Here is an 11,631-nt window from a genome sequence, read left to right on the forward strand (position 1 = left end):
GATTGGTGGCGGGGACAAGAGCTGGTAATGTGACTTCTTCACATGGCATCCATCAGGAAGCAGGGAGCCCAGGCCAGAGCAGGGCTGTGCTATAATTCTCAAGGCCTACCCCTCTTAGCCTACCTCTGCCAAACCCTCTGTATGGGAGGCCATACCCTCCCAAACCGCCCCATCAGCTGAGGACCTACTGTTCAAACACATGAGCCTCTGGGGGACTTTCTAGCCCAACATGAACCTGCATCTGGCTGTGTCTGAGCTCTTCCATGGGGACAGTGACGTACTGGGTCAGAATGAACCTGACAGAGTTGGGACCCGGCGCTCCTTGCCACACTTCCTTCATTCTCAAGGACAATCATAGTCGGAGTGTGGAGAAGGTTCTCCTCTTTATTTCCTCTTCACTCTAGACCAGACTTGGAGAGCAACAGGTTCGGGGCATGTGTGAGTGACTTCCACAAACACAGACTGGGAAGCTATCAGTTCTTCTACCCACATACGGAACTGTAACATCAGGCCTGGATGTCAGAGAATGTTTCTCTCTCTCTCTCTCTCTCTCTCTCTCTCTCTCTCTCTCTCTCTCTCTCTCTCTCTCTCTCTCTCTGTGTATGGGGTATCTTGGCACTGATCCTTCTGGATTAATTTCCCTTGCCATCTTTATCAACAAAAAACATACTGTATTTCCCTACATGCCAAGCATTGATCAGGAACACAGAAATACATAGATGTGTGTGGTAAATTTTCTGCCATTAAAACTAAGCCCAGAATGGAGAGACCAGTGTGGCCTAGCAGGATATGTATGGGACTGAGCTGACAAGATCAAAGTGATTGAGGAGGTTAGAGAGAGGAGCCTCCACTCCCAACCACTGCCCCCCCTCCCACCTAGCCTTGGTACCCTCAGAAACTTCATCACAGTGCCCGCATTGTTGGAGACAGGACACGCACAGCTCACCATCCAAATGCTTTGCCACTTGCCTGCTAAGGCTTCGGACTGTACTTTTTGGCAGCTGGTAGAGTTTAGCCAACAACTTGTGCAGTGTTTGGGAAAGTCTTTTGAATTAACTCCTGGGTATTATTTTCTGAGTTGTGTTTTTTGACATTCCGAGACACCATCTGAGGAAGGACTGGGACAAAGCTGAGACCATGTTCTGTGTATGTCGTGCCTGTGTAGGGAAGGGACATGACAGCCCTGGCTTACCAGAGCTTGTTGCCACTGCCAGATAAGCAGTTTGGAGATCTCTGCCGTCACCAGTGCCGGGGAGGAGCCTGTGGCTGTGGCTTTGCCCCTCATCTTTACCTGAGAATTTTCCTTTTCTGTTCATCTGCTATTTTTATTTTTTTAATTGCTTACACGAAGACAACTGTGAAAACAGACTGGAGATAAAACAACAGAGAAAGGCACCAGTTCCTCACTCTGTGCGTAACTCTGGACGGAAGTCTCAGGCCAGCTGTTTGACCTGACACATCCCTCTGGACGACCCCTCAAGTAGTGTCTGCTGCTTCAGACTTCATCCTGTTCTCAGAACAGCTGCCTGAGAAGATGCTGTTGTCAGGGCCAGTTGGCCTCACTGTTGAGTGTCAAGGCAGCCAGGATTCCTCCAAAGACTAACAACAGTGTGTTTGATCTCCGTTCCTGAGATTCCGTCACAGCCTCAAGTGGGAGCTGGGAGACATGGGAGGGAGAAGGAGGAAGGCGAGCGTGGGCGGCCACTTCTGCAGTGTTGGGTTTTGTTGTTTTATCCGTAAGACATGAGGTTGCTTTCTGTGAGCCTGAGGTGGTTCATAGGCAGCCTCTGGAAGGCATATGTTAGAGGCCCAAGTGGATGGAATGGTTATAAGGAAGGAGCCGTGGTCCAGTCTTCCCCTCACCAAATAGGCCTTAAAATCAACTCACCTTGGGTGGGCAAGCTGCTCAGAAGCTATGGCCTGCAGCTGCTGGGGACATCTGTGAGTGACAAAGGACAGGTAGGCTTCTGGGCCTAAGCTGTGCTCTTCATGACTCTTCATGTAGTGACCTGAATACCTAGGGCACCTGTTGCTATGGTGGCTGGTGACAGACAGCTCCTATGAGGTAGCTTTGTTCTCAAGACAGCTTTCACCCACAGGATTCTAGGTTTCCTCTCCCTAATGCGCTGCTGCTAATGGAGTCTCCCCGTTTTTTTTTTTTTTTAATAGATCATGCCTTGTGTTTCCTGGGGCTACAACCGTCTTCCCTCAAGAGCCATTTTTTGTTTGTTTGTTTGTTTTGTTTTTCAAGACAGGTTTCTCTGTGTAGCTTTGGTCCCTGTCCTGGATCTCCATCTGTAGACCAGGCTGGCCTCAAACTCACAGAGATCCACTTGGCTCTGTCTCCCAAGTGCTGGGATTAAAGGCGTGCGCCACCACCGCCCGGCTCAAGAGCCCATTCTTACAATGCTTTCTGTGAGAGGCCACTGAATTTCCTTGATACCTTAATCCTTGTGTTTCTCCCAGGCTCATTTCAGAAAACCCTTCAAGAAGTCCCAAGGTTGATGTCTCCATCGTAGAAATTTATAATAACAACATTTTTGACCTTCTGGCCAAAGACAGTTCTACAGCGATGTCCGGGTCTAAGTGCCAGACGGTGACAACCCAGGAGGGACGTTCAGAGGTACCCAAGCTGACCTGCAGGTGAGTTGCTCATGGGACCCAGTACCCGCCTAAGATAGGCACTTAACCTCACAGCAGTCCACTCCCAGCCGTTGGAGCCAGTGCTACCAACCTATGGAGCAGTTCATGGAGCGTGCTTCGTGTGTGCCACACAGATTCAGGATATTACAAGGCTAACTGCAGAGGCAGCAGGGGTCTTAACCAGCTGGAATGCTGTGAGTGTCTCACAGTCTATATGTCTATCAGAGAAAAAGCATCAAGATGCAATACCTCCAACATATATAGCCTGTATATGTCAAAGATACCTTAATAAAGCTGTTTTAAAAACAAAGATTGAAAAGGGATGGGGGAGCTCAATGGTAGCATGTACTGACCCTGAGTTCTATATCTAATCACACACACACACACACACACACACACACACACACACACACACACACACACACACACACACTCAGTCAAGTACAAGTATGGTTATTTACACCTGGAAATAGCAGTATTTTACAGGATGCCATAATGAATCATTTTGGAAAAGTGAGAACCATCTTATCTGCTAAATATTCTCAGCATTACACATTTTTCAAGGTGCATGCAGCTGCACCAGGCTTGCTCACCATGGGATGCAAGATGCACCTGCCTCGCCAGCGTAGAGCTGACTAGAGGGCTCTGGCTCCCTGGTGAGGATGAGGGTCAGGTTGCCCACCCTCGGGTCCACAGCAGGGGAGGTTTCCAAGCTGTGTACAGTGCTGGGAGAGCCCACAGGAAGGCAGACAGTTGGCTGCGATGTGTTTGTAGGAAGTATTGATGGGTCCCCGTCAACACGCAGCTCTGCTGATGCACACATGCATTCGCCCCTGCCGCACTGAAAAGGTACGAGTGTAGCTTAAGTTTGGTCTCACAGATTTGATTTACTGCACAGAATAAAAACTCGGAGCCGTAAGGAGGGAGCAAATTAAGAGAGTAGTAGGCGCCAGGTCAGGGCCTCTGAGTCCGAGTGAGCGGGGAGCGGTGTCAAAGGTCAGCTCTGCAGTTTGATTCCCACATGAGTGTGCTACCGTTGAGCTGATATCCTCGGCCTTCCTCACTTTTTAGATGAAGAGCGCCACTAAGTTGTGCAAGCTGGCCTTGAACTCACTTTGTAGACCAGGCTAGCCTTGAACTTGTGATCTCCCTACTGTACTTCCTAAGCGTTTGTGATTACAGGCCTGTTTCTCTAGGCCTGCCAGTCTTCTCTGTTGAGCTTGGCACACTTAGCTCCCATGGGAGCTGTCTGTCAGCGGAGTAAGTTTAGGTTACCCTGAGCTCAGAGCACCTTTCCCTCCCCACATCAACCTGGGGGTGTCCTCTGACCTGTGTGGTCCTCTGCCAGGGCCGTCGCCAGTGCTGTGGAGTTTGTGGGGCTCATCCACAGAGGGATACAGCTCAGAGTGCAGCACCCCACCCTGGTTCACAAGAACTCTTCCAGGTCTCACTTGATTGTCACAGCAACTCTGACCACAGCTTCCTCCCTGGGCAGCACTGGTAAGTTGACACTCATGCCCGGTCACTTCAAGGTACAGAAGCCATTCCCGGAAAACCACCCCGGTGTCTCTCTTGGTGTCTCTCAGGACCAAGTGAGCCTCGCAGTGAGGACTGGTCATCTAGAGTTCAAGGTTGTCTAGCACATAACACAACCCCACATGCATATGAAAGACAAGGCCCACAGTGTAAAAAGCCAGCAACATCTGGGGCAGCAGCTTTGGGGTCAGCCACTTGAGTCATGAAGAGCTTGACCATATGAGATTCACCCCAGCAGCTAATACAGCCCCTTCCTGACCTCACAGGCCATGCTGGACAGTGCTGCCCTGAGCCTCATCACACTGCAGGAGTGCAGAGCCCTGGGCATGGCAGGTCCCGCTGAAGGCCAGTGTAGACGGATATGCTCCATCTTGTCATAGTGATGCCTGACTTCTGCAAGGGAAGAGAGACTGGGAAGGGCAACATGGTCTATTCAACCTCACTAACAACTCAGCTACAACTAGCCACAGCCACCTCCAGAATTTGACTGTGACAGGGCTTGGGCAGCACCTGCCTCGTGATGAGCCCCAGATATCTGTCAGCCCTTCCCAGACACACTGTGCACTAGACTGTCCTTTGTGTAGGGAAACAACCTGTGGGTTCTGTTTTCTTTTTTGACAAAAGAGTGTTTTCTGTTCTGCACAACAAGGACAGCTTGATTAAGCTTAAAACATGTTTCTAAGAGGTTTGCTTGGGAACAGCACACAGCACGACAGATGGACACCTCAAGATGGAGACCCCTTTGCAGAGCTGGCAAGAGCTTACTGAGCAAGGACAGAGGGATTTGTTTCCAAGAGGGCAGATAACTGTGGTGTCTGAGGTTTTCGTTCACACCACCGCCAGCACTTTGCAACAACATTATTCAGTTTTGGGGGGACAGAGCAGGCACTGGCTCAACCATCCTTGGTGTAGCATGCTTTTGTGTCCCCCCAGAGGGGTGAGGACTGTTACTCTACTTCTTAACTGTCTGTTTTTACAAGTGAATGAGAAGTCAGGTCTGACAGGTGAACTTTCAGCTCTCATACTGATGTAAGGCTAGGCAGACCCGGGTGACCTTTCTGTTTGCATTCCCCGTGTCCCAGCCCCACAGTCCAGCCAAGCTTCCCTCCAGAAGAAAGCAGGAGCAGGGAACCGGTGGACCACCTCTCCCCGGGCTTCCTCTCCGCACACCGTTCCAGTGGACTCTGCAGACCATTCCGGGCAGGTGCTGGCCAGGCTGCAGCTTGTGGACTTGGCCGGCAGTGAGTGTGCAGGTGAGCAGGGACCAGAAATCTTCCCCGGGGTGAAGGTCAGTGTCAGCAAAGGGCAACACAGTGGTGGGGTAAACTGTGAGCCCACGTTAGACCCGTTACCTTCCGATGGCCAGAAGCTGAGCTCTTCCCTCTGTGGTCTATGCCTAGAGGAACTGCTCAGTGGTTAACCAGATGAGGAGCTCATCCTAATGACTGCCAGGCCGGGGTACCTCTCCCGGACACTGGGCAGGTTACGTGGTACCTCCCAAGAACCATCTCTGCTTGCCTTGTCCCTGTCCAGAGCACGTGCTCACAGGTGGCTGGCTTTCATATTCTCCAGCAGTGTCTGGGGTGACCGGTGTGGCACTGAAGGAGACCTCCTTCATCAACCGGAGTCTGGCCGCCCTCGCAGACGTCCTCGGAGCCCTGTCAGAGCGCTGCGACCACATCCCATATCGGAACAGCAAGCTCACCCACCTGCTCCAAGATTCCATCGGTTTGTCTTCCCGGGAGGCCCCAAATCAGAGGGGACAGAGCGCCAAGCCTTAGGGAGCAATCCCAGCCTTGCTTGTCTCTTTGCCCAAGCCACACAGCCTTTGGCAAAGTTACGGCTCCGCCAGACCCCCCCCCCCCCCCCCCCCCCCGCCATGTTCTGTCCTCAGTGTCTTTGGGACTTCTAGTCACTACAGTTTATGCTTCCGTTAGCTAGGCTGCAGATGGGTCTGGATAGTGCGTCTTCCTCATGCTCTTATCTCCAGGCTACAAAGTTCCTCGGGGGGACTGTTGTACTCTCTTCATCGTGGCAGGCACAGTCTATGGCTGGGTCTCTAAGCTATGGAGCTAGGGCTCCACTGAGGGATGAGTGGCCTTCGGTGGCTTCCAGTCCCGGGGCCTGTGCTGGCGTTTACCATTTGTTTGGGAGGTTATGATCCCTGCTCAAAGTGCAGGCAGACTTTCTCCACGCCCGTGGTCCCTGCTCGGAGTGTGGTTAGGCTTTCTCCATTCCAGTAGCTGTTTAGCACGGAGGAATGCCATTTTCATGCTTTACACCTGGCATCTTTAATTTTTTTTTTTTTTAAAGGCGGTGATGCTAAGTTACTGATGATCCTGTGTGTGTCCCCTGGGCAGAAGCACGTGGCCGAGACTCTGCGGGCCCTAAAATTTGGGGCGCGAGCTCGGCAGGTTGAGCGACGACCATCCAGAAGGAGACCTCCCAGCTCCCAGATGCAGAAGCCAGGGCTGGGCCTGGCGGGGTCACCAACTCTTCTTTGAGATGTGCTTCTTGTCATTGCTTTAGGATGTGCGTGCTTCAGAAATAAACAGTGTTCTCTTGGCCTCGAGGAGGCTGTTTGCTCCCTGGGCCTGGGGTGAGCCTCGTCCCAGATCCCCTGAACCTAGAATGATGGGGAAGAAACCGGCTGGAGGAGGAGACGCATCCTGCATCAGGAGCATAGCTGGGCCTACATCTGAGAAGGGAGCCGGATTGTCTGCCACAGAGAGGGTGGGAGGGAGAGGAGAGGAGAGGAGAGAGAGAGAGAGGAGAGGAGAGGAGAGGAGAGGAGAGGAGAGAGAGAGAGAGAGAGAGAGAGAGAGAGAGAGAGAGGAGAGCGGAGAGAGAGAAGAGGGAGAGAGCGAGAGAGAAAGAGAAAGAGAGAGAGAGAGAGAGAAGAGAAGAGAAGAGGAGAGGAGAGGAGAGGAGAGGAGAGGAGAGGAGAGGAGAGGGAGAGAGAAGGAGAGGAGAGAGAGAGAGGAGGAGGAGGAGAGGGAGAGAGAGGGGAGAGAGAGAGAGAGAAGAGGAGAGGAGAGGAGAGAGACAGAGACAGAGACAGAGACAGAGACAGAGACAGAGACTGTAAGGCAGGCTGAGCTTGTCACCTCAGGATGCAGAGTGAGGTCCAGGATCTGCACATTAAGGTTCCAGAACCTGCTCCCAGCTCTGTGTCCCAGACCATTGAAAGTCCCATTCCCATTCCCCCAGCTGTGTGACGGAGGTGGAAACCCAGAGCATCAATACAGGCTGTGTGAGGCCTACAAGAGTCAGCGTAGTACCAGGGACACATGCACCAAGGACACGTGTGTTCATAGTTCAACCTCCTTAGGGAGCTGAGGTCCCAGGCTGGGCATAAGTGACAAGAAGTCCACATGCAAGGGACATGGTGGCAGGCCCCCAGGCTCCTCTCTGTAGAGCTGTGAGTAGCTGGTAGAGCTCTTGGAACTTAGTCCAGCCTGAGTCCATTTCCAACATGGATGCCGGGGCAGCAGAGGTTGGCCTCACTGTGGCATGCTTGGAGGAGGACCAGCAGATCCACCTGCTGTTGGCACCGTGTGTAGCTGCAGAGGGCACGCTACCAGGAAATAAATGGTTTTAGCACCATAACTCCATTTCTTGATTCTCAGATGGTCTGGGATGTGCCTCAGCTTTACCAGGCTGGCACAGACACCCAGACACACAACACGCAGGCCTATGGGGACACTGGGCCTGGCTACTTACAGAGGAACAGCCAGGTGAGGGTTTTATCTTTCCCCTGTCCCCCATTGCTCAGGTTGGCCTCTACAGAATGGGAGCCAGCAGAGCTGAGCCTGAGATGAGAGGGGAATCGGGCTGATGAGGCTGCCAGAGCGCCTGGGAAGTCCCCAGAGGGTCCTCCATCAGGGCATCTAGGAGGGGCTTGCTCTGTGGCAGGGGATACAGGAGGATTGCGAAAGGAGAGCAGGCCTCGGGGGTTTGCTTAGGAGCCCAAGCATCCTCATGAAGGGAACCAGGATATGGCTGGCCATCACCAGAGGGTGACCCCTTTGTCCACTGAAACTGGCTTTGCCAATAAATGGGGTGCAGGTAGAGGGGTAAGAGGAAGGTAAGGCTGGAGGCAGGGTAGCTCCTTGCTCCTCCATTATCTTTAGGTCAAGAGGGGTCCTGACCATGGCCAAGAGGAAGCCTCCAGGACCAGGATCTGTGAAAAGATCAATGCGTCGATTTAGGACAATACACCATCCCCTTTTCAGTACTGAAGGTCAGACATTGTGACCACAGGTCAGCTAAGGCAAAGCTTGATCTCTGCAGACCCCAGACCTCATGTCCAGAGCGGAGCCACAGAATCAGAGTGGCATGTGTGACTGGATCTCCCCGTCTCAGTGCCTTGCACAGCTGTGTCCCACCACATTACCAGGGAGGCAAGAAGAATTTACACGTTCTGAATACAGAGCGGTACATGTCCCTCTGTCCCAAGGCTGGGTGACAGGAGCTTAAGTGACCAGCCACTGGCTTCTGTGGACTCTAAACCCCTGTGTGGCCAGACAGGCCATCAACCCAACGTATCAAGCCTGCCAGGGACTCCACATGCACCGGGTGAAGGTGCCATCAACAGGCCCTGGACACTTTATAACTTTGACGTCTGGTTTCTGCTTCAAGGCCTGAACCTTTTGGCCTGCCTTACCCCATGTGCCTGCTGGTAGCTAAGCAAGGGGGCCAATGGGGTGCCGCTATGCCCAGCTTAGCAGGAGATTCCGGAGGTTCACACAGTGTAGACACCAAGAGCAGCTCAGGGCAGACACTTGAAGCTGAGGCCACAAGGAGGGTGAGCAGGTGAGGAGGGGAGAAGAGCCACCAGCCCACAGCTCCATTCCTGGCAGCCGGAAGCCTCCATCTGCTGGTCGGGGCTTCGAGCGGACAAGGTGCAGGGGACCTGGTCACATGTCCCTGAAAGCCAGCTGCTCCACATGGCACCTGAAGACCCAAGATTGGTGTCCCATCGCCAACCTGATTGCGAGGCCTGAAACCTTCATCGATGGTCCCAGGGTCATGCTCTTTTAGGAAAAAGAGAATGAACATGACAAATTCTGATGTGTTTCTGAAGATGGATGAAGGAAAGATTAAAAATGACCAAACCCCAACCTTTACAAAGTGGGCAAATAAATGCAGATTCAGACTGCCGGTGCCTTCTCTTTTGCAGTGCTGGGACCAGACGCAGGGTCTTCTTACATGTGCTGAGCAGTGTGGCCGCTGAGCTACTTCCCAACACCCTAGGGTGCCAGCCGCACTGAGCAACGCCCTAGTCTGTGGTCCCTCTCCATGTTGCCTGCTGGGTTCTAGCTCATCAGCCCTTCATGTGACTGGAATTGCTTCTCCTGGTGTGGCAGATGCAGCCTGTTTCCAGGATGTGTCAAAAGTTGCCTTTCCTCCCCAGCTTGGTCCCAGGGACATAGAGGACCTTTAGGATTCCGAAACTGGAGCTGTATGATTTGGAGACCAGTTCTTTTGTGTCTAGATCCTGTGCAACCCAAATAACATGTGCTCTGGCTTGTGTGGGGGGTGCGGATCATGACAGGATGTCTTCACTCTGCTATCCATTCCAGAATGGAGCGAGCCAAGGGAAGGAAGCCTGCTGCCTTACAGTGATCCATACCACACCCAGCTGGTGGCCATCTCTCACAGCTCTGAGTTAATACATCTCCATCTGAGGCTCCAGGATGAAGCCTGTCTGCCGTGGTCTCTTAGCACCACTAATTGCCAGGAGGGTGATGATATCAAGTGGAAAGGGATAAGATCCCAGCCACACATGGCTAAAATGTCGTCCTCTGCACATTTTCAAAACTGCAACCATGTCAGTGTACTGTGGGAGCCTCAAAGCTTAGTCTCCTTTGGTGCTGGGACAGTTGCCCTGCCTGTCCCTTATCTCGTGGTTTTTTTTTGAGCAGCTGACTCTATGAGACCCCAGGTTAGAGATATTCATAGAGTGAAGGTGCTCCCTTCAGAAGTTGGAACAGTGTTCTGGCTTCCACCCGCTGAGGAGGGGGTCAGGACTTCTGTGTAGGTCTGCTCTGTTGTCCACATCACACAAGCAGCCACCATTGTTTGCACACCCCACCCAGAGGTCCTTGTCCCCTTTTCCCACTGGGCACCAGGACCTAACAGCAGGCTCTCGTGCTCTAGTCCCTGTGAACACTGCGGAAACGCTCCTGCTGGGTGGCTGTAGCTGGCCACCTATGCTCCTGGGAGGGCCTCTTGAAGCTGGACAGCTAGCTCTACCTTGGGCCTGGCCCTGCCATGAGACTAGCCACTATGGCAAGCCTCTCTGCATTAGGGAACTAGGGACCAGAGGGACTGTGAGTGGTGGCTTTCTCTTTCTAGCCCCACAGAGGAACACAGGAAGGAGCCTGGGGACTTTACCTCGGCCCCCACCTTTCCTTGCTTGCTTCGTTGAACCCTCTTGAATAGAGGCATGGAGAGAGCCTGGCCTTTAATCATCCCTCCGCGCCCTAAGGATCACGACCTCAGTCTGCTGCTCTGTACAATCTGGTGGTCAGAGACACTTGGCACAGTTCCCCATGTCTGTCCACAGGCCCAGCGGAAGGACAGAAATAGGAATCCTTGTGGGATCCAAGTGGCTTCTCAGGGTCAGCCAGTGGTCTTGCCTTCTTGTCTGTGAAGACGCGGGGCACCGGCCCCGACCTCCACAAAGCCCCAGCTGCTGCACACACGCGAAGGGTGAGCTGAACTGGCCTCCGCCGCTCCTGGGAGTATTGAAAACCACAGTCTCTGGGCCAAGGGGACAACTGAGCACAAGGCCTTCTCCCCGAGGACTGGAAGGCCCAGCTGGGCTCTCAATGCTCTAGTCCCAGACAAAATGAAAAGCAGCTGTACCAGCAGGCCGTGCTCCCGCAGGAAGGGCAGACATGCGTTTCCAGGTCCAGAGGAGGGCACACCGTGACGGTGCTTAACCCGTCACTCTCCATTCTTAGCCGTGCTACCCAGCACATACCCAGCTCTGTCTGGAGCACCTCGGTTCCACAGGTGCCCTGTGGTGAAGAAGACACTGGCAAAGCCAGAGACGTAGGGCCTGCCGAGTACGGGCTCCTGCCAGGAGCCAGCTCTGTGAGCAGCAGTATAAAGATGGAAGACGGGCTGTTTTCCTTCCTTGAGGGCACTTAGGAACCCCAGGGCCAGGTGGCCTGCTTGAGACCAGGCAAGGACATGGAGGATCAGAGTGACCTCACCTGAGCTTGAGGGATAGGGATGCCAGTGAGGGGGAGGAACTACCCCTGCTCACGCTCTCCAGGGACATATGTGGTAAGGGGAAACTGAGGCTTCCTGATTCCCCGAGATAGCTTTGTGTCACGGTAGTCACTGTCTATCTGAATTCTTGTTCCTGAATGTGGTGGGTTTGCATGCATGCATGCATGCGTGCGCGCGCATGTGTGTGTGTGTGTGTGTGGCGGGCAT

General features: G+C 53.2%; 1 protein-coding gene across 5 annotated transcripts in view; it reads left to right on the forward strand.

Annotated features, from left to right (window-relative positions):
- The window catches only part of Kif25 (kinesin family member 25), a 37,556-nt gene extending 30,805 nt beyond the window's left edge, over positions 1-6,751 (forward strand). For all 5 annotated transcript variants that reach the window (XM_042261913.2, XM_015994875.3, XM_042261916.2 and 2 more), the window contains 5 exons: positions 2,467-2,643; positions 3,992-4,143; positions 5,262-5,432; positions 5,752-5,907; positions 6,493-6,751. In XM_042261913.2, the coding sequence (XP_042117847.1) occupies positions 2,467-2,643; positions 3,992-4,143; positions 5,262-5,432; positions 5,752-5,907; positions 6,493-6,683 (847 nt within the window). In that variant the 3' untranslated portion in view covers positions 6,684-6,751. The remainder of the gene's footprint in view (positions 1-2,466; positions 2,644-3,991; positions 4,144-5,261; positions 5,433-5,751; positions 5,908-6,492) is intronic.
- The last annotated feature ends 4,880 nt before the right edge of the window (positions 6,752-11,631 follow it).

Source organism: Peromyscus maniculatus, chromosome 16 (assembly GCF_049852395.1).
Source record: "Peromyscus maniculatus bairdii isolate BWxNUB_F1_BW_parent chromosome 16, HU_Pman_BW_mat_3.1, whole genome shotgun sequence".
Classification (NCBI taxonomy): Eukaryota; Metazoa; Chordata; class Mammalia; order Rodentia; family Cricetidae; genus Peromyscus; species Peromyscus maniculatus.